At 43.5% G+C, this 22600-nt stretch overlaps 1 protein-coding gene across 1 annotated transcript; it reads left to right on the top strand.

Annotated features, from left to right (window-relative positions):
- The first annotated feature begins 602 nt into the window (after window positions 1–602).
- ZMYND12 (zinc finger MYND-type containing 12) lies at window positions 603–22321 on the top strand. The gene is made up of 8 exons (XM_075327800.1): window positions 603–766; window positions 4066–4207; window positions 7389–7560; window positions 8993–9162; window positions 14016–14138; window positions 15345–15453; window positions 19077–19222; window positions 21950–22321. The coding sequence occupies exons 1-8, from the start codon at window positions 657–659 to the stop codon at window positions 22088–22090; spliced, it is 1113 nt and encodes a 370-aa protein (XP_075183915.1). The 5' UTR covers window positions 603–656; the 3' UTR covers window positions 22091–22321.
- The last annotated feature ends 279 nt before the right edge of the window (window positions 22322–22600 follow it).

Genomic DNA, 22600 nt, shown 5'->3' with positions numbered 1-22600 from the left:
TGACCTCAAGCTGGTTTCAATTTATTTATTTTTTTAAATTTATTTAATTTTTTAAACTTTAAAAATGTGGTATCCCCCCAATCAACAGACTGTCAGAATAAAGTTAACATGTAATAAAAACATATATAAAAAATGGCCCTTTTTTGTCACTGTTTATTTTTTTTATTTTTTAATATGGTGCCATTAAAAAATATATTTCTCTTCCTAAAAAATAAAAATAATAAAAAAGAGCTATTTTTTTGTACCATTATCTTGAGAATATAATTAGGTGGAGGCGGAATTGTGTGCCTTTTATTAATCAGGGCCCATTTTCCTATCAACCCTACCCCACTGATTGGGATTTTGTGGCCAGTATTACAGGGGCACAGCTGGATTGTAGCCACAGATTCCTCTGATTCTACTAAACTGAGTCCATGAGGGGTCTCTATGACTGAATGTCATCTCTTATGAGCCCTGATAGGTCTGCGCTACTCCCTGCACATCCTGGGGAATATTTATTTCCCATACACCAGATACTACAAGTCCCATCATGCCCTGCTGACAGCAGCCTCACAATCACGGCCGAGATGACGTCACATGGCAACCAATCTCAGCGTCCCTAGCAACCGACTTCTTGGCTGCTGGATTTAGCACATTGCAGTGATTTGAGCCGTCAGATGGCGATCGTGAACCCCCTGGCTAACCCCAAAGGGGTGAAGCTGCAGTGCGAGCTGTGCCACAACCCGGCTTATATACAGTGCAGGGACTGCAAAGTGACGTATTACTGGTGAGTAGGATGTGCTGGCAGAAGTGTTGTGCAATGTTATTACTAACACGGGGATATACGATGACGATCAGATCTGGTGCAAATCGACCTTTTTTTCCCCTCCCAAATTACAGTACTATGTAATCGAGTGATTTGGCACATATATATGTATAGCCACCAGGGGGCGCAAGCACACAGATTCTCACTTGCATTACTGCTGGTGACCACTAGATGGCGCCAACAGATGCAAAATAAATAATAATAATAATTTTATTCATTTATATAGCGCTATTAATTCCACAGCGCTTTAAATACATTGGTAATACTGTCCCCATTGGGGCTCACAATCTAGAGTCCCTATCTGTCTGTCTTTCGAGTGTGGGAGGAAACCAGAGACCCTTGAGGAAACCCACGCAAACACGGGGAGAACATACAGAGTGCAGGTTATGGATTAGTATTTACTATTTATTTATGTAATTTACTCACTTATATAGCTCAATTAATTCCACAGCACTTTACAGATGTGATCATTACTATAGGCTTTTACATGCAGTCATTCACTTATTATTAATTAATTATTATTATATATTATACTAAACTACTCTTTAAAATTTGTCCAAAAGGTTTTAGGCTATGTGCCCATGTTGATTTTTTTTTTTTTTTTTTATTATGTGCTTTTCTGCGCGTAAAAAAGCATGTTTTGGCAGGAAAAGCACAGCAGAAAAAAACGCACATTTTTTATTGTGTTTGCACAATTTTTTTCTGCTTTTTTGTGCTTTTTTTTAGCTATAGCAATCGCAGGGGTTCAGGAGCTGTACCCCCGCAATCACCACCCGGTCTCCAGCTGATGCTACAGCCGGAGACCCAGCTCTCACTGCCTTGAGCAGTGCCTGCGCCCCTCCCGGCAGTTAAACCCCTGAATGCTGCGATCAGTGCAATTGCAGTATTCAGGTGGCAGGGAGAGGGATCACTTATTTCTCCCTGGTGATCGGGTCCCTGTAATGCGATCACGATCGCTGCCATGGTAACCCTGGGTTGTCACCATGACGACCCTTGGTTACTAAGCTATGGAGAGCCTCACACACCATGAGGCAAAGTGCTGCAATATAATCCACTGTAGTGATAAAACACTTGCAGGGAATTATAGAAACGCAGAAAAAAAATGCAGAAAGAATTGACATGCTGCTTCTTTTTTTCAGCAACAAAATCTGCAAGGAAAAAAGAAGCAACGTGTGCACAGCAAGTCAGGATTCTCACACACTTTGCTGGGATGCTTTTTCCTTGCTTTTATTGATTAAATTAAGCAAGGAAAAACGCAAAAAAAAAGCCATGTGGCCCCATATCCTAAATCTCTGTATAATACATCAGTGTTCCATTGATTTTAACTTAGTTTTGACTGCAAAAATAGGAAGCGTATGCTTTATTTATATTTACACCTGAGGATCTATTGTAAATAATGGACAAAATAGCTCCGCAAGGTTCATTATTTTATAATTAAAGGGAACCTGTCACCAGATTTGGTGACTATAAGCTGCAGCCACCACCACTGAGCTCTTATATACATATATACATCATTTTAACATGTTGTATATAAGAGCCCAGGCCACTGTGTAGAGCGTAAAAATGACTTTGTAATACTCACCTAAGGGGCGGTGCAGTGCAGACTGGTCGAATGGGTGTCTCTGTACTCCAGTATCGGTGCCTCCTCTTTCGTCCATCTTTGTCCTCCTTCTTCTGAAGCCTGGGTGCATGACGCGTCCTACGTCATCCACACTATCTGGCATTGAGGTCCTGCGCAGGTGCACTTTGATCTGCTCTGAGCAGGACAGATCAAAGTATTGTAGTGCACCTGCGCAGGACCTCAATGCCAGATAGTGTGGATGACGTAGGACGCGTCATGCACCCAGGCTTCAGAAGAAGGAGGGCAAAGATGGCCGAAAGAGGAGACGCTGGTATCAGAGAATGGAGACACCCATCCGACCAGTCTGCACTGCACCGACCGTTTAGGTGAGTATTATAAAGTGATTTTTACGTTCTACACAGCGGCCTGGGCTCTTATATACAGCATGTTAGAATACTGTATATAAGAGCCCAGTGGTGGTGGCCACAGCTTATAGTCACCAAATCTGGTGACAGGTTCCCTTTAAAGATGCTGGACACCTAGAAAGACTGGTGGAGCTGCACGACTGTGAAACTGTGCACAACTGCATTAACTTTCCATGCATAGGGGATGAATCCTCATTGTTTTTGCACCTTTTTTCTTGAGTACAGATGTTTCTAACAATTACTTTTTTTTTTACATGCACCTTATTTATCTTTTAATTTTTTAAAAATGTTAACTCTACTCTTTTTTTTTTTGTGGTTTTGTTACATTATTGCCAAGTTTTTGGTTACCCAGTTGTCTAACTAATGTTTGGTAAGGCTAGGTTCACATTTCCGTTGTTTTGCATCAGTCACATGCGTTGCTTGACGCATGTGACTGATGCGTTGTACAACGGATGACAAAGAACAGAAATCATTGTCGGACTCCGTTGTGTGCGGGGGGGGCGGAGCGCGAGGGGGGTGGAGCCGAGCGGGGCTGTGGCGCTGAGGACGTCAGTGCCGCGGGGACTGCAGGGCTGGGGACAAGTGAGTGAGTGAGCGCGTGTGTGTGTGTACATGCGGAGTGCGGGAGGGGGCGGAGCCGAGTGGGGAAGTGTCGGGATCCCTGCACACGTATCCAGGGTAAATATCGGGTAACTAAAAGCAAACCACTTTTTGCTTGGTTACCCGATATTTATCTTGGATACCAGCGTACACCGCTTAGCGCTGGCTCCCTGCACACGTAACCAGTGTAAATATCGGGTAACTAACCAAAGCGCATTGCTTGGTTACCCGATGTGTATCCTGGTTACGGGTGCAGGGTGCCAGAGAGAGTATGCGCAGCAAAATCCTACGGATTGCGCTGCTCAAAAAACGTTACAGGCTGCGTTGCTCCCGCCCGGCGGTCAGTTAAAAAACGACTGACTGCGATGCAGCGGATGCAACGCAGCATCATCAGTCGCAATCCGTCACTAATAGAAGTCTATGGGGAAAAACTGGATTCCTGCAAAATATTTTGCAGGATACCGTAATTACTCAAGGCGACGGATTGTGACTGATGCAAAACAACGCAAGTGTGAACCTAGCCTAACATTTCCCATTGAGAAATGTATAGCAGTATGGAACCCCCTTGACATTTATTCACACTGCCTGAGATTTTGCAACCTTTACTTTCATGTACAATAGTCCGGACTTTGTAACCTGATATATAATATATGTAATATTACTCTTTTCACAAGTGGCGTGGAGCACCAGCGGGCAGACTGGACGAGTATTCACGAGAAGATATGCCAGCTGCTGATCCCGGTCCGCACTCCAGTCCCTTTTTTGAATTCTGCAGCAGAAAGATCTCATTCTATGCAGCAATTATTGCAGCGAAAGGTACAGAATCTTCTGATGTCACTGTATATCCACACATTGTTGCAAATGTCATAGTATTAAAGCACAATGGTGCAGATTTATTATTTCATTAGTGCCTGTTTTTAGTATAGTTTTTGGTGTTTTATCACCTGTTTTTGATTTATACCTAATTCAACTTTTAATTTACGTCTTTTTAAAGCCTAATTTATGTGTTTGTCTTTTTTTTTTTCTTACATGTTTGCCATTGTGTACACGGTTTAGGATATCCAGAAGTTTTCAGCTGATTCATTAAATAAGACTTATTAAATTGCTGCAAAAATTTAGCACAAATATGCTCCAATTCCCTCCCCCCAGAAGTGATTTTATATGAACACTATTTTTGCGCCATTTTACGATCCATGTGTCTTAAAAAAGTTGCAAAACAGGTCAAAGACAAAATGAAAGCATTTTTTATGTTGTGCAATATCAATGAACCGTGTGCATCATTTTGAAGAATTTGAGTAAAAAAACAGATACAACAAGCCTAAAAAGTATAAAGCGGTGGTGAAAGGGGTTAACGCCACACTGCCATGAAGGAAAGACAGTCCAAAAGTACTTTGATGGTGATTTATTTGTAGAATGCGTTTCGGAGATTCCATCTCCTTCATCAGGACAAAATCACATAACCTGTGTCCTGATGAAGGAGATGGAATTTCTGAAACGCGTTGTACAATAAAATCACCATCAAAGTACTTTTGGACTGTCTTTTCCTTCAAGGCAACATATCGTTAACCCCTTCCACCACCGCTTTCCAGTTTACATCCAGGTGAGGCTGCAGCAGCCAGGTCTTTGAAACGGTTACAGGTAGTTTTTACTCTCACAACCCAACAAGGTGAGCCCTCGCACTCCTCTGTCCTACAGTTCATTTCAATTTACAAGCCTAAAAGGAATAGTGAAAAAAAATGCGAATGAATCGGGCCTAATATGTTACTTTGGGGGCACAAATGTAGTCTTTATTATTCTATAGAGGACTTGGGGAGCATAAAGGGAAATTACTAGGGGAGCAATAACAGTGGGGGTATGAATACTTATAAGCATAACAGCTTTTGTACAACAGTGAATTATTACTTTAGGGGGCACACAGTAAGCAACATTTCTACCTGGGGAATAAAGGCGGTAGGAGTACAATGCGGGGGCACGGAGCAGAAAACTTTTTCTGTTGGGAACAAATAGGGCAATATTTTATGGGGGGTTAAATTTTTACTCTGTGGGAGCACAAAGCAAGGGCACTATTACTGTGATAGACACAAAGGGGAAAGTATTGCACTGCAAAATGCAGAGGCCATTGGAGTAAGGTCGCTTTCACACTGCATTATGACCTAAGTTCACTGGTCCCGCCGGGGCTTCCATCCGAACCTCCCGCAAAACAGGTTTCGGTCACATGCGCTGACGGGGCCATTGACTGTAATGGTGCAGACAGAGTCACAGTGTGCTCTGTCTTGCACCATTTTAGGGCATATATGCTTTCTGCAGGCAGACACCAAGACAAAGTAGACAGTGACTCCATCTGCACCATTATAGTCAGTGGCCCCATCGGGACTTCCATCCACACCCCCCCACAAAACAGGTTTCGGACGCATGCACCGACGGGGCCATTGACTAGAATGGTGCAGATCTAGTCACCATGTGCTTTGTCTTGTACCATTTTTGAGTGTATACACTTTCTGCAGGCGAACACCCAGACATAGTAGACGGTGACTTTGTCTGCACCATTATAGTCAGTGGTCCCATCGACACCTCCGTCTGAATCCCTTTTTTTCATGGGGGGGGGGGTTTGGTTCAGACGGAAACCCTGATGAGACCACTGAACGTAGGTCATAATGCAGTGTGCAAGGTGCCTTAGTGGCAAGGTAAGAGTTTGCTTCGTGTGCAGTCATCATGGTGGTCACAACATCACCGAATATACCTGAATTGAATTCACTTTCCACTAATTTGAATTGGCATCTGAAAAATGTATTGAGCTTCTGTATCTAAGCTCGTCACTATATAAACGTTGTAGAGGAGCGGTGCCCTAGTAGCCCCCTTGGTCTCTAGATTCTGTTAACAGCAGTCCGGGCAAGGTGACAACCCTCATCATTATGCCTGGAAATAAAAATAAAAAATTTGCAACCAGAATAAGAAAAAAAACAAACTGATTGGCACATAAAATATATTTTTAGTTAGTAAAAATATATTCCCTTTAATATTAATAATAATAATTCCTTTTTCAGTATTTTGTCCCTGTTTAGCTGCATGCTAGATCCTTACAGCTCTGGGGTCCTGGGTTTCATCTGACAACATATTTGTCATGCATTTTCATGGGTTTCCTTCCACACTTCATAAAGGCATGATAGTGACCTTAGGTTGCATGCCCCAGTGTTAAGCGCTGAAGTATATGTTGGTGCTATACAATCACACATGATCAATAAATAGTGGTGAATTGGAAAGCCAGTCTGGTTGAAGATACTATTGGTATCCAATGATATATCTGTAGCCTGTTCACACTTAAGGCCGCTTTACACACAACGATATCGCTAGCGATCTCGTTAGCAATGTGACACGCCCAGATCGTTGATACGATTTGCCGAGATCGCTCATAGGTCGTTTTGTAGCTGTCACACGTACCCATCTCACAAACGACGCTACATCGTTCAGCGATATATTGTTTGACCAAGGCGGTCGTGTGGACACCGTCACACAGCAATCCTCCCAATGATTCCAGCAACAACAGAGACGTATAATTGTGTCCGCCTTATCAACCATGCATGCCAATTCAGAACGCAGTTGGTACCACCAATCAGAGCGGAGGAGGCGTGGAGCATTGCTTGTAACGACGCGCCCGCGTCGCTGATGACGGATGCACTAACGATGTTGTTCGTCATTGGTGAGGTGTCAAACGTAGCAATATGTCTGCTGTGTTCCAAACGACGAACAGTATTTTGAAAATGAATGACGTGTCAACGATCAACGATTTTCGCACTTTTTAAGATCGTTCGGAGTCACTCGTAGGTGTCACACGCAACAACATCACTAACGACGACCGTGACCCCGACGACATATCGTCAGATAAATCGTAGCATGTAATAGGGCCTTTAGAGTTAAATCCAACGCAATATTTTTATTTTTTAGTTACTCCAGGTCCTCTATAACTGTGACAGTAAACGAATGTGTGTCCCTCCTATAGAAACATTTAATAGAACTGACCACTAAGGAAGCTCAGAGACTCCTGTATGAAGGACGCCACGTGGATGCGATTCCTACAGCCTCCCATTCCCTGTCTTTCAGTGTTGATGTGTATGGACTGGCGTCCGTGGAGTTAGTACCAGTCTACCTCATCCTTGCTGAAGCTAACATTGGTAAGTAGGGCAACTTATGAATATCTGTATGTGGTGTAACCTATGCTATTATTGTAAATGGTGACATAGCCATAGCGCATATTGCACTATGCAGATATTTTGGTTCTGGTGCTTTAGGGCATGCAATGGCCCCATATCCACAATAGAGAAGCAGTACACTAAATGGGTTTTGATGTGGATATTTTGCATCACGGCCCAGAAGCCTGATGCTAGCCTTTGGTTGCAAATTGCCCTTTGCCATATTACTATTTTCCAATGAACATCTCATTTTATACATTGCACTTGAGTGAGGGGCATTTAGGTGCTAGCTGCCCATTTGGCCATGGTGGTGAGCATTGTGGTATTGGACATTCACTGCAATACTGGTGGCCAGCCTGGGCCTGGAAGAAGATTATTATTATTCATTATTATAGTGCCATTTATCCCATGGCACTTTACATGTGAAGAGGGTATACATACAAAACAAGTACAATAATCATAAACAATATAAAAACAGACTGCTAAAGAAGGAGAGAAGACCCTGCCCGCGAGGGCTCACAGTCTACTGGGGATAGGTGAAGGGATAGTAGGTGAGGACAGAGCTGGTTGCGCAGTGGTGTACTGGTCTGATGGTTACTGCAGGTTGTAGGCTTGTCGGAAGAGGTGGGTCTTCAGGTTCCTTTTGAAGCTTTCCAACATAGGTGAGGGTCTGATATGCTTGGGAAGAGCGTTCCAGAGTATGGGGGAGGCACGAGAGAAGTCTTGTATGCAATTGTGGGAGAGGAGATAAGATAGGAGTAGAGAAGGAGATCTTGTGAGGAACTGAGGTTACATGCAGGTAGGTACCGGGAGACTAGATCACAGATGTATGGAGGAGACAGGTTGTGGATGGCTTTGTAGGTCATGGTTAGGGTTTTGAACTGGAGTCTTTGGGCAATTTGAAGCCAGTGAAGAGATTGGCAGAGAGGAGAGGTCAGGGAATAGCGAGGAGAGAGGTGGATTAATCGGGCAGAAGATAGATTGGATGGGTGCAAGAGTGTTAGAAGGGAGGCCACAGATCAGGAGATTGCAGTAGTCGAGGTGGGAGATGATGAGGGCATCCACTATTGTTTTTGCTGATTCTTGGTTAAGGAATGGACGAATCCCAGAGATATTTTTGAGTTGTAGTGGGCAGGAGGTGAAGAGGGCTTGGCTGTGTGGCTTGAAGGATAGAGCAGAGTCGAGGGTTATTCCGAGGCAACGAGCTTGCAAGACTGCCTCGGACATAGGTTGTGATCACACAGGGGTGGTGTTATCTTTATGTTGACCGCAGTTCTGTCCTAGTAGTGATGCCTCTGATAAAGAGCTGGAGGCACACAGAGCAGTCCTTCTATTTGGCCCTCATTTTTCTGGCCTGCTTTCATGAATGATGTGTTCCATATATTATTGTGTACTTGTGTCATTTTATAATTAGGTCTTGGCCATCTGACCCAGGCAGAAGAATATCTGTCCCGAGCCTACTGGACTGTGCTAAAGACTACAGACTGCAGCAATTCCATCAAATCCAAACTACACCGCAACCTAGGACTGCTTTACTCAGCCAAGGGGGAATTTGAGGAGTCACTCCGACATCTGTCTAATGATGTAAGTAAAAAATCTCTAAATGAAGTTGCTCTTCTGCTATGTGCCAGAAGCAACCATATGTATTCTGTAGGGTCTGTAAAATGGATATATAGTTGCATCGGTAGTATTTGTGTAATAAGACCTCATTCAGACGCTTTATTATCTACGTATTTCGAAGTAAAAACCTCACTTCTTCTTCAGGATAGGTAACTTGGTGACTATCCTGATGAAGAAGTGGGGTTTTTACTTTGAAACGCGTAGATAATAAAGCACCTTTCATCTATTCATTGTATTGAACTCTTCATCGTTTTCAACAGCAGCACAGATTGGTCCACGTTTTCTCCAGGTTCCTATTCAGAATATAGACACAGAGCTGCTCTTAGGAGCCACTGATTCTGCTGTTGTCCAATTGAAAAATGTTATTATTATAATAATTTAAATATTTCAATGGGTAAATAGATTAATTTGTATCTTCATTTTACAATATTGTCTTTGCTCTGGGAACAAAACAGCCTTTACTCCAAACTGATACATTGTAACAAACTACCAAAGATATTGTAATTGAAGCACAAAGCTTATTAGAAAGTGTAGAGCTGGCGTCCCTGCGCTCTCCTCCCTGCAGGGACGTGCGCTGACTCACTGCCACAGCCGTCCCTCACTATGTGCCCCTGCGTCTCCTCACTCCCCCACATGTGCGCTTTCTGTTTCATCTTCCCGGGGCATATGCACGTCGCACAGGTCCACCGGGAGTGTTCTTGGGGTGCAAATGCGCTGCTGTCGTTTTCTTAAAGAACCATCTCATCACTCCCAGGAAGTGCCTCTCATCCTATCGCTGAGAGGCACTGGGTACATAAGGCACTCTCCCACTAAGGGAAGTGCCTGATCAATGTGTTTATTTAGCTAGTGTTTCTGTATCCTAGCCAGCTAGTTGTCCGCTGTGCTTTTGTTACAGTGTACTACTTCACCGCCTGTCCGTCCTGGCTGTGCCTCCAGCCTCAGCTACACTGGTAGTCCTTGCTACAGCAGAGACCTTGCCTGTCTGTCCCGGCCTGCCTCCAGCCTCAGCTACACTGGTAGTCCTTGCCACACCAGACTGTGCCTGTCCATCCCAGCCATGCCTCCAGCCTCAGCTACACTGGTAGTCCTTGCCACACCAGACTGTGCCTGTCCATCCCAGCCATGCCTCCAGCCTCAGCTACGCCGGTAGTCCTTGCTGCACCAGAGACTGTGCCTGTCCAACCCAGCTGTGCCATCAGCCTTAGCCTGTCTACTCCTGTCCGCCCTTGCCTTGGGGGTCAGCTGCCACAGTCCCGGTCTCTGCCCTGGGAGTAGCACCTGGTATCTGCCTCGTGGTGGGCGCTTAGTCAAGCCTCTCTCACTAAAGGGTAAGCCCGGGGTCTGCCTGTGGTCCATTGGGTCCACTTCTGCTTGCCGCTTCACCATCTCCAACGGCGAGCGTTACAGAAAGTTTTAGACATATTTATTTATACAATAATAAATGCACATAAAACCAGAAAGACCGTCCCACATTTTTTATAATTGGAAGTAGAGACAAGAGGATGGATTTGCAGGACTCCGATCTATTGGCCAGGTCAGTGATCTCTGATCGTTGGGTAGGAGGCCTGCTGGTGTGACGTCATCATTCCGGTGTGACTCCTACTCACAACATCCCACCTGTCCAGCTAGTAAAACAAATCCAGTTGGGAATGTCGGTAACGAGACTCACAGGACTCCAATCCAGAAGTCACAGTTTATTGCCCTGACCGATGAACCGGAGTCCTGCGAATCGATTCTCCCATCTCTAATTGAAAGCATAAACTCATCTCATCATAAAAAAATATCATCTTGATAAGGAATTAGTATACAGTTACTGTGGAATAATCTATTCGCCATTTTGATGCATTTTACATGAGGTGAGCGTGCATTATGCTGTCGTCCATCATATTTAATCAATTCCAGACAACAGATTAATTGATAAAAAGTAAAACACCGTGTAATCTAAAAAGTTTGGTCAAAACATGCAAATAACTGAGCTCATGTCATCAAATTTAATGCACTTCAATGAGGAGGAATCCTTTAAGAGTTTTTGGCGATTATAGCTCCTATCCAGTGCGGGTATTTCATTATATGCACCATTCTTCTAAGAAAAAATTGCTTCTCCAGCATTATCTAGAAATATTTACTATATGTTGTGTCCACCTTTATTATCATTGTTTTTTCATCGCTCCAATGCATCTTCAAGTATTGATTTAAAAACGAATTTAATTTTGTATATGCAGACCCTATGCACATCTATGTGTGTCTGTGGCTACAGGTAACAAATAGCCATGTCATAACTATTTTTACCTCTATTTCTTGCTAACTGAAATTCAAAAGGTTACGAAGAAAAACAGCGGCATGCAAACGTTTGGGCACCCCTGGTCAAAATTGTTCTTATTGTGAACAGTTAAGCAAGTTAAAGATGAAATGATCTCTAAAAGCCATAAAGTTAAAGATTACACATTTCCTTTGCATTTTAGGCAAAAAAAAAATAAATACAAATAAAATTAAAAAAAAATATATACATATATATATACAAAAAAATAAATATAAATACAGTAATACAGTATATCTCTATATATATATATATATATATATATATATATATATATTCATCTTTTACATTTTAAAGTTAACAAAAAAGGAAAATGGGCCAATGCAAACGTTTGTTCACCCTGCATGGTTAGTGCCTAGTCCTTTGGCAAGTATCACAGCTTGTAAATGCTTTTTGTAGCCAGCTAAGGGCCGTTTCACATTTGCGCTGTTTTGACGGAAACGGGCTCTGTTACACATACAGTACAGTTCATTTATTTACAGTGGAAGCGCGACATCATGTGGACACATGCGGGTACTGCATGAAAGACACAACCCGCATGGTTTCGCACTTCAACTGTAAATAAATGAACTGTACGGCATATGTGACGGATCCCGTTTCCGTCAAAACAATGCAAGTGTAAAACGGCCCTAAGACTTTTTCAATCCTTTGTTTTCATCCATTCTTCCTCGGAAAAGTCTTCCAGGTCTGTGAGATTCCTGGCTTGTCCTGCATACACTGCTCATCCTTGGAGACGTCTTCCAGTTCTGTGAGATTCCTGGGTCGTCTTCCAGTTCTGTGAGATTACTGGCTCATCTTGCATGCTCTGCTCTTCCTTAGAGTCGTCTTCCAGTTCTGTGAGATTACTGGCTCATCTTGCATGCTCTGCTCTTCCTTAGAGTCGTCTTCCAGTTCTGTGAGATTCTTGTCTTGTCTTGCATACTCTGCTCTTTCTTGGAGACGTCTTCCAGTTCTGTGAGATTCCTGACTCTTCTTGCATGCACTACTCTTTTGAGGTCTAGCCACAGATTTTCAATGATGCTCAGATCAGGTGACTGTGAGGGCCATTGTAAAACCTTCAGCTTGCGCCTTTTATGATTGTCCATTGTGGATTTTGACGTGTGTTTAGGATCATTAGCCATTCGTACAAGCCATCTTCTTTTCAACTTCAGCTTTTTTACAGATAGTGTTATATTTACATCAAGAATATGTTGAAATTTCATTGAATTAATTTCTTCCCTCTACCCGTGAAATGTTCCCCGTGCCATTTGCTGCAACACAACCCCAAAGCATGACTGATCCACCCCCATGCTTAATAGTTGGAGAGATGTGCCCTTTTTTTCTCCACACATCTCTTAATTCATTGTGGCCAAAGAGCTGTATTTTAACCTCCTCAATCCTCATGACTTGTTTAAAAATGAATCAGGCTTGTTTGGATGTTCTTTTGCATACTTCTGATGCTGAATTTTATGGTGAGGACGAAGGAGAAATTTTCTGTTGATGTTCTTCCATGAAGGCTATATTTGTGTAGGTGTCTCTGAACAGTAGAACAACGTACCACAACTCCAGCGTTTGCTAACTCTTCCTGAAGGTCTTTTGCAGTCAAGCAGGGGGTTCTGATTTGCCTCTCTAGCATTCCTTTGAGCAGCTCTCAGGCCTGAAACACACTTCCGTTAAAAACACGCACGTGCCGCGAGACACGTATTTACCCTGCGTGTTGCGTGTGGTAAGTACGTGTCTCGGGTACGTGCGGTCCACGTGTGTTCTACGTGTGCTATCCACGATAGCACACGTAGAACCGGTAATTTGCATACTCACGTGGTCCGCGCTGCTGACCGTGGTGCTGATCTTCGGTCTCCAGCCCTGCCGTCTCCCCACTGCTGCCGGCCGCAGTGAAGTGAATATTAAATGAGCATAATGATAGCATTGCTGAACGTGTCTCCGTGCCGCCGGTACGCGCAAAAAATGGCAAACACGTACCGGCGGCACGGATGTGTGTCGGAGGCCTCACAGAAATTTTGCTTGGTCTTCTGGACCTTATCTTGACCTCCACTGTTCATGGTAACTACTATTTCTGCAGGATTAGACTACACACAAAGTTTGTTTCCAGATTGTCACCATAGAGAGACATTGGCCTGAATTGGAGCCGCAAACCCAAAAGAATTGAGAGACAAAAGTATACATATACCTTTAAAGGTATGTATCAGAAGTGACCAAACAGAGTAGATCATTATTTACAGGGCTTTTTGGTTTAGGCAATTATAAGATTAAGGGTTTTGGGGGTAACATCCACAGATTATAGAGGTTTATGCAAATTAGAGCAAAGTCAACCAAAACCGTAACGGCCTATCTTATGTGTATGGGAAATTCTCTCCTAACAGATGATGTGGCTTACTAGTCTTCCTTTCCATAGAAAACACTGCATGCACAGTCAAACAGATCATGCATGGATGTGGGGTGAGCTATTCCTCCTATCTAGTTCAAGTAACCATGTAACTGGACATTGTTTTATTTCTCTTAGGTTTTTTTTGCAAGTACAGTTTCAGAACCAAACCATATCAGCACTTCTGGAGGGTTTTTCCATATGGCCAATATATTTTTTCGGCAGAATAAAATGGACATTGCCGACTCTCTGTATTCTGAGGTACGTCTTCCTATTGTCTTTACAATTCATATCAATGATTATTTTCACGCTTAGGCTAAGTTCACACAAGGCAGATAAAATATCCAGGCGGAACTCGCCTAAAAAGACGTTGTGTGCACAGAGCCTTAATGTCACCTAGCTTTCCAAAAATGGATAATTAAAGGCATTGGCTCACAACCTCTTGTTGTGGGTTCCGCATCTTTCATGGCCAGTGCAAGTCATATACATTAATGCCACTTTTAATCACACAATAGGACCATACAGTGCTCAGTATAAATGAGTACACCCCTTTTGAAAAGTAAGATTTTAATCTACGGCTCACTAAATACAAGAACAATTTTGGAAATTTTGACAAGATGGAGTTTCAGCAGTCATGCAGTCCGCACATAAGGATACTGCCTCCACCATATTTCACTGTAGGAACCATGCATTTAGAAAAATTAATTTAGAAAAATAGTGAGACATGATGGTGGCAATGTCCTTATGTGGGACTGTACAAGAGCTCCTGGTGTTGAGGGGCTACATCTCATTTCTGGAATCATGAAGTGACAGATGTACTGCTCTATATAGAAAGAAAAGATACCACCATCACTCTGTGCCTTTGGTAGACGTGCACTTTTCCAATATAACAATGATCCAGAACACACATCTGTTACATTTCTGAAGCAGAATAGGGTGAAAGTGATTCAGCACTGAGTGTCTCCGGATCTGAACCCAACCGAAACCTATGGGGAATTCTGAAGACAAAAGTTGCCATCACTCCCCATACAACATCCAGGCTCTAATAGATGTCGTTCTACGAAGGTTGGAAAAAGATCGATCTTACAATATGTCACCAACTTGTTCATTCCATGTCAAGAAAACTTGATGCTGTCCTTAAAAATACTTGTTTTTGATAGTTTTTATTCATTTCTGGATAAACTAATTTGAGTAAAATTGAAGATTTTGTAATGAAAATTATATTAATAACCTCACTTTCATGTTATAGGTTAAACAAATGTTCTATGAAACTCATTCTTGACAAAATTGTAGAAATTGTTCTTGTATTCAGTGAGATATTGATTAAAATTGTACTTTTCAGTGGGGTGTACTAATTTATGCTGAACACTATATATGTGATGCGTAACATAGCATTGTGTAGTAAGCAGCACCTTTTATGTGTTGGGTAGCAATAATAAAATATCACATGATGGTTTTGTTTCTCAGGTCACTGATATATGGCACGCTCATCTCAGCAGACTGGTGGAGGTTCGGATACAAGCGTCGTTGAAAAGTGGCCCTGTATGGTTTGATGATGCTGATCAGGAATGTTTAGGTATGTCATTATAAGTGTGACACCCCTGGACTATTGGGTCGTCACAGGATATTGCACAATCTGCCCTCCCGTGCAATATCCACCTCCTTCTTGGTTTGGGTCCCTAACCATATGGTGTTGCCTACATCAGCGAATCAAATCCTAGATACACCTTCCACCACACCCACCAAACACACCAGTGGACGGCTTGAGTGAAATAGAGTCGCCCACCTGGGTGGCTAGGGAGGGTAGGTGAGGAGTGTAGTAAGTGAAGAGTGAGGAAGTAACCCTCGAGCTGTGAGGAACTTAGAGGAGGTCGAGATTGGGGCTCCTGGAAAACTGTCTAGGGTGCAGACTGTGGTCTGGGCCTAGAGGAGACGGACCCCCGGTTGCAAGGGATCGTGACAAGGGGCATGGATCTGTCGAGGAGGACAGCCGGCGGCCTTGCACCATCACCTGTCCGGGACCGAGGTACGACGGGGTACGTGGACCCTAGGTCGGGGAGTAGCTTCAGGCAACCCGATAATTTACCCGACAAGAACGGAGCCTTCAAGATTTGTTCCCAACCACTCCAAAATTGGGGCACTAGCACGAGGGGGATAGGACTTTCCAATCCAAAACGGTCCAGAAAATCCCAAGCGTGAGCCCTGAGGGCATGCTCCCACACTTAGCCATAGTGGGAAGCAGGACCCGGCAAGTTTCACACTAACCGGGACCACCAGAGAAGTAAACTTATTGCCAGGAGGCAGGTCACAGATCACTAGGCAGCACCATTGGGGACGGGACCCAAACTAGCTCCCCTCAGCGGCAGCGGTGTCCAGAGACTTGGTTTACCAATTGTTGGTGTCTGCTTAATGGACTGAGTGACCCCCCTGGCACCCAATTGCATCCCTCTCAAACACCGAGTCCCAGGGTATTCCCCCTACTCGTGGAGAGTTCTAACACCTGGCTGCCCCATTCCATCATCCCGGGGTACTCCCAACTGCAGAGGTGGTACTCCTAATTACCACATACCACGAGTGGCATCACGAACTCTATACTATCCCTTGTAAATACCCCCCTTCATTTGAGAGGCCGCACGACCCCCGGATCCGGAGGCCCTCGAACCACTGAGAACCCGGATCCAAGCAGCTCGGCTGCTGACACGGGGGCGGCACATAAGAACTTAATGTGAGACAAAGTTTTGAAAAAAACAAAACAAAATATCCATTTTGCTGTGATTTGTTTAGATTTTCTGCAAAAACAAAGTTTTTGTTTGTTGTGTTTTTCGTAAATGTGTTGCGGCAGTAATGTGTGAATGCGGCCTAAGGCTGTAAAGTGGACATTTAACAACTTCCCTACATAGGATGTAAAATATATCTTTTACATAGGATGTAATAATACGTCTTACGTCGAAGATACAGTGCCTACAAGTAGTATTCAACCCCCTGCAGATTTAGCAGGTTTGATAAGATGCAAATAAGTTAGAGCCTCCAAACTTCAAACAAGAGCAGGATTTATTAACAGATGCATAAATCTTACAAACCAACAAGTTATGTTGCTCAGTTAAATTTTAATAAATTTTAAACATAAAAGTGTGGGTCAATTATTATTCAACCCCTAGGTTTAATATTTTGTGGAATAACCCTTGTTTGCAATTACAACTAATACTCGTCTTTTATAAGACCTGATCAGGCTGGCACAGGTCTCTGGAGTTATCTTGGCCCACTCCTCCATGCAGATCTTCTCCAAGTTATCTAGGTTCTTTGGGTGTCTCATGTGGACTTTAATCTTGAGCTCCTTCCACAAGTTTTCAATTGGGTTAAGGTCAGGAGACTGACTAGGCCACTGCAACACCTTGATTTTTTCCCTCTTGAACCAGGCCTTGGTTTTCTTGGCTGTGTGCTTTGGGTCGTTGTCTTGTTGGAAGATGAAATGACGACCCATCTTAAGATCCTTGATGGAGGAGCGGAGGTTCTTGGCCAAAATCTCCAGGTAGGCCGTGCTATCCATCTTCCCATGGATGCGGACCAGATGGCCAGGCCCCTTGGCTGAGAAACAGCCCCACAGCATGATGCTGCCACCACCATGCTTGACTGTAGGGATGGTATTCTTGCGGTCGTATGCAGTGCCATTCAGTCTCCAAACGTCACGTGTGTGGTTGGCACCAAAGATCTCGATCTTGGTCTCATCAGACCAGAGAACCTTGAACCAGTCTGTCTCAGAGTCCTCCAAGTGATCATGAGCAAACTGTAGACGAGCCTTGACATGACGCTTTGAAAGTAAAGGTACCTTACGGGCTCGTCTGGAATGGAGACCATTGCGGTGGAGTACGTTACTTATGGTATTGACTGAAACCAATGTCCCCACTGCCATGAGATCTTCCCGGAGCTCCTTCCTTGTTGTCCTTGGGTTAGCCTTGACTCTTCGGACAAGCCTGGCCTCGGCACGGGTGGAAACTTTCAAAGGCTGTCCAGGCCGTGGAAGGCTAACAGTAGTTCCATAAGCCTTCCACTTCCGGATGATGCTCCCAACAGTGGAGACAGGTAGGCCCAACTCCTTGGAAAGGGTTTTGTACCCCTTGCCAGCCTTGTGACCCTCCACGATCTTGTCTCTGATGGCCTTGGAATGCTCCTTTGTCTTTCCCATGTTGACCAAGTATGAGTGCTGTTCACAAGTTTGGGGAGGGTCTTAATTAGTCAGAAAAGGCTGGGAAAAGAGATAATTAATCCAAACATGTGAAGCTCATTGTTCTTTGTGCCTGAAATACTTCTTAATACTTTAGGGGAACCAAACAGAATTCTGGTGGATTGAGGGGTTGAATAATAAATGACCCTCTGAATAAACTTTTCACAATTTAAAAAAAAAAAAAAAAAAGAAATAACATTCTTTTTTGCTGCAGTACATTTCACACTTCCAGGCTGATCTACAGTCCAAATGTCACAATGCCAAGTTAATTCCGAATGTGTAAACCTGCTAAATCTGCAGGGGGTTGAATACTACTTGTAGGCACTGTAGCTGTATGGAGTTGGCTCAGGAACTCTGCTTACATCATACTTGCAGTTGCAAGCTGTGTTATACATCTGCCACTAACAGCAGCGACCAGAGCTAGCTCCGATCAACCACCGTTGCCAATTCTTCCGACACATTGTTGCTGCCATCTTTCCACTATATATATATATATATATAGCACAAGTGACCAAACTAGTTTTGTTGGTTTTTTTTTTTCTTGTTTTTTTTTTTTGTAAATATAATAAAAAAATATATATTAGTCACCACCTTTTCCCTGGTTGAAAATTAAGAAATACAAAATAAGCATCATCCAAAAAAGTCCAATCTATCAATTTTTTTTATCAACCTATACTATAAAGACTGTAAAGAGAGAAATAAATAAAAATGTCAGAATTATTGTGTTTTTTTCGGTCGCCGTACCTCAACTGTAAAATATAGTAAAAAAATTATCATACTCACATGTAAGTATTAACATGAAAATAAAAAAAAATGGCTTTTGGAAAAAGGGGAGAAAACCCCCCCCAAAAGTGTAAAGTGAACCAATCGCCCAGTGAGCAAATATTGATAAAATCAAATATTGAAAAAATCACCCAGTCAGCAAATATTTGGAGCAGCTGATCAATTCCATGCAATTATTTATTTTCTTTTTATAGATGAAAACCAGGAAGCAGAAGCAGTTCAGATTCTCAGTGCTATATATGACATCAGAGAACAGGCGCCGAAGAAAGATCCTGCCAAAATCGCAAGGATTATGCATACTCTGGCTATGCTTTACTTCCTCATCAGGGATTTTCATAAAGTAAGTGTCATGTGGTGTTCAGAACAAGACTCATTAGCTGTCACAGTAGCATCAGGCCCTGTGCACACTGCAGAGCCTGACAGGCAACTTGATGTCTCCTAGTTGTTCAGCCAGAGCTGGGCGTCGGCTGTTTCATGTGCATTGTTGCTCAGTCCTGCAGGAGTTAATTCCTACTGACCTGGGCAACTCTGCTAGGAGCTCAGGTTGCTAATTACCAATCACAGTCATCTCCTCCCTATATAAGATTCTGGACCTTGCTACTCAGAGCTGATAATAGCTTCAGCATAGCTCCAGCGATTTCACTCTTTTTGGTGATCCAGTTCTTGGTGATCTGTAGTTGTGATTTTGAGTGGTGTAGAAGTTTCACTGTTGTGCGTTACTTCCTTCCTTTTTCTTTATTCCCCTGTACATGTATGGTCTCTCTTTTGTGTTTAAGTGCAGTGTGTACGATTTTTGTTCTTTCTTGTCCGTGTTAGTTCTCTGGAGTTTTGTTACTGTGTTTCCGACCCGCACCAAGGGTGGGGAAAGAGGTGGAGTAAGATCAGGGCTCAGACAGGAGTCAGGGTCACACTGGGGGCTCAGAACTTGCTACCATCAAGCCTACCTCCAAGATAAGGGACAGCACATAGTCTCAAGTCTGAGGGCCAATCTAGGAGCCCCTGTCCTGTCATTTCATACACCGTTACAGTAAGTGCCTCAGATTCTTCAGTTGTAGTCTTTGTGGATTCCCTGACAAAAATCTAATGCCTTTGAGCAGCTTATAAGAAAGCTACCCTACATGTAGAAAAAAGTTGCAATCCAGTATCTCAAGAAAAACAAAATCTTTGGGCCCAATACATAAAAGCTTTTTACACTAGTTTTCTGGTGTAAAAAGCTTTAAAAAAATGCCTACTTTTTGCTCAACTCAAGGTTGCGCTAAAATCTTGCAACATTTAGCATTCTCACGTGATTTTCACCTAGTGGGACGTGGGTGTAGCAACCACTGCTCATTAAATTCATGACAGGGTCTGGAGGAGGATTTGTGGTGAGAGGTGTATGCCTCTTGTCTGATGCCCATCTCCTCATCAAGACCAGCTTGAATCCGGCCCATTGTCTTTATTAAAATATTATCTTCATAAAAAGCACATTAAACTTGTACAGGGGAAAAAAAAACTATATGACAGCCTTTACGCATTTTGGACTACAGAGTCCTTAAGGCCTGTTACACGCAACAACGTATCTAACGATATATGGCCGGGGTCACGGATTCCGTGATGCACATCCGGCATCGTTAGCAACGTCGTTGCGTGTGACACCAACGAGCGGCCGTTAACGATGGAAAATACTCACCAAATCATCCATCGTTGACACGTCGTTCATTTTCAAAAAATCGTTGGTTGTTGAGGACGTAGGTTGTTCTTCGTTCCCGAGGCAGCACGCATTGCTACATGTGTCACCTCGTGAACGACGAACTACAGCTTACCTGTGTCCTCAACGAGCACCACGGTGGGAGTGACGGAGATGCCGCTGCTCTCCGCCCCTCCTCTTCTATTGGCGGCCCACTCTGTGACGTCACTGTGACGCCGAACGAACCTCCCCCCCCTTTCAGGGGAGGTTGTTCACCGCCCACAGCAACGTCGTTAGGGAGGGCTGTACGTGTGACACGGACAAGCGAGATTGTGCGCCACTGGCAGCGATTTACCCGTGACGCACAAACGACGGGGGCGGGTGCCATCGCTAGCGATGTCGCTCCGTGTAAAGCTCCCTTTAGTCATAGGAATGCTAAATTCAGAAATATATACTGATTTTTAACCCCAGGAATGAGGTCACATGATCACGCACCACCCCAAGCTCACACACTTGAACATATCACACGCATATGTGAATGAAGCCTTAGGCTAGGTTCACACTTCCGTTAAATTGTATCAGTCACAATCTGCTGCTCTGGTAAACAACGGAATCCGTTTGGCGGATTCCGTTGTCCCCATAGACTTGTATTAGCGGTGGATTGTGACTGATGATGCTGCGTTGCACCCTCCGCCTGACTGATCAGTCGTGGAACGACAGACCGCGGGGCGGAAGGAACGCAGCCTGTAACGTTTTTTAAGCAGCGCAATTCGTAGGATTTTGCTGCGCATGCTCTCTCTGGCTCCCTGCACCCGTAACCAGGATACACATCGGGTTACCAAGCAATGCGCTTTTGTTAGTTACCCGATATTTACCCTGGATACAGGTGCAGGGAGGCCGACACTTCCCCGCTCGGCTCCGCCCCCACCCGCACTCCGCATGTACACACACACACACTCACACACTCACCTGTCCCCAGCCCTGTAGTCCCCGCGGCACTGACGTCCTCAGCGCCACAGCCCCGCTCGGCTCCGCCCCCTCGCGCTCCGCTCCCATCATGCTCCGCCCCCCGCACACAACGGAGTCCGACATGAATTCTGTTCTTTGTCATCCGCTGTACAACGCATCAGTCACATGCGTCAAGCAACGCATGTGACTGATGCAAAACAACAGAAATGTGAACCTAGCCTTAGTGAACTGTAGCCGCTGAGATCTAGGAGTAAAGATTTATGGGCTTTTACATCCTCGTGGAAAGCACCCATAAGGACCTGAGTTCATGGGATTTGGTTACTGTATAAAAAAGTACAATATATAAATATACTGTATGCATATGGAATTGAATAATAGACTACAATATAGGAGTTAATATAGACAATGATATGTGGCTTTGCTTTATTACAGGCCAGTGAATGGGCAAAGAAACTGCTTCAGATTACAGAACAGCTACCCAGGGATGATCAGTCAGACATCATTACAGTCCTAATAGAAAACATCGAAAGAAAATTAAATACCAAGCAAGATTGTTACCAGCGAGACACTTAACTTCATATAACTTCACTCGGAATATGGAAAGCTCCCGCAGCAATAAAAGCTCTGCAGAAACAGAAAATTCTGCAATAAAACAAATGCATCTCTGTAATATATTGTGTATGTATAAACATACAATATAAGAAATGATAAAAATTGTCCATTACAAATTTTCTTATAGATTCTACAATGAAAGCCATAGGGCAGTAGATAAGAGAGGGCTTCAATGCAGTTTTTTTTTTTTTTTAAAGGGAAGAAAGAGTTCAAGCTACATACTATAAATCTTAAGCATAGAAAGAAGAAATGGAGCTTGCAAGGCTATTAGTGTAAAATATCCAAAAATTTTATTATACAAATTTCTTATTAAAATGGTTTCAATCACTATAGAAAAAGTACATATGCGGTGCTAATAAAGAAAAAGGGGAATTACCACACATAAGTGGGAGAGCAAAAGTGATAAACACCCCAAGTAAACATAAATTACTAGCAAGGGCAAAGGGTCATAAATAAACATAAGTGGCTGGC

Source organism: Anomaloglossus baeobatrachus, chromosome 11, assembly GCF_048569485.1.
Source record: "Anomaloglossus baeobatrachus isolate aAnoBae1 chromosome 11, aAnoBae1.hap1, whole genome shotgun sequence".
Classification (NCBI taxonomy): Eukaryota; Metazoa; Chordata; class Amphibia; order Anura; family Aromobatidae; genus Anomaloglossus; species Anomaloglossus baeobatrachus.
The sequence above is the reverse complement of the archived record's forward strand: the minus strand, read 5'-3'. Positions and strand labels throughout refer to the sequence as shown.

Excerpts from the sequence above, each read along its gene's own strand:
- ZMYND12 (XM_075327800.1), top strand. The coding sequence starts at position 657 with ATGGCGATCGTGAACCCCCTGGCTAACCCCAAAGGGGTGAAGCTGCAG. Across the intron at positions 767-4,065 it reads TGCAAAGTGACGTATTACTG|TGGCGTGGAGCACCAGCGGG; the intron begins GTGAGTAGGATG and ends TCTTTTCACAAG. Across the intron at positions 9,163-14,015 it reads TCCGACATCTGTCTAATGAT|GTTTTTTTTGCAAGTACAGT; the intron begins GTAAGTAAAAAA and ends TATTTCTCTTAG.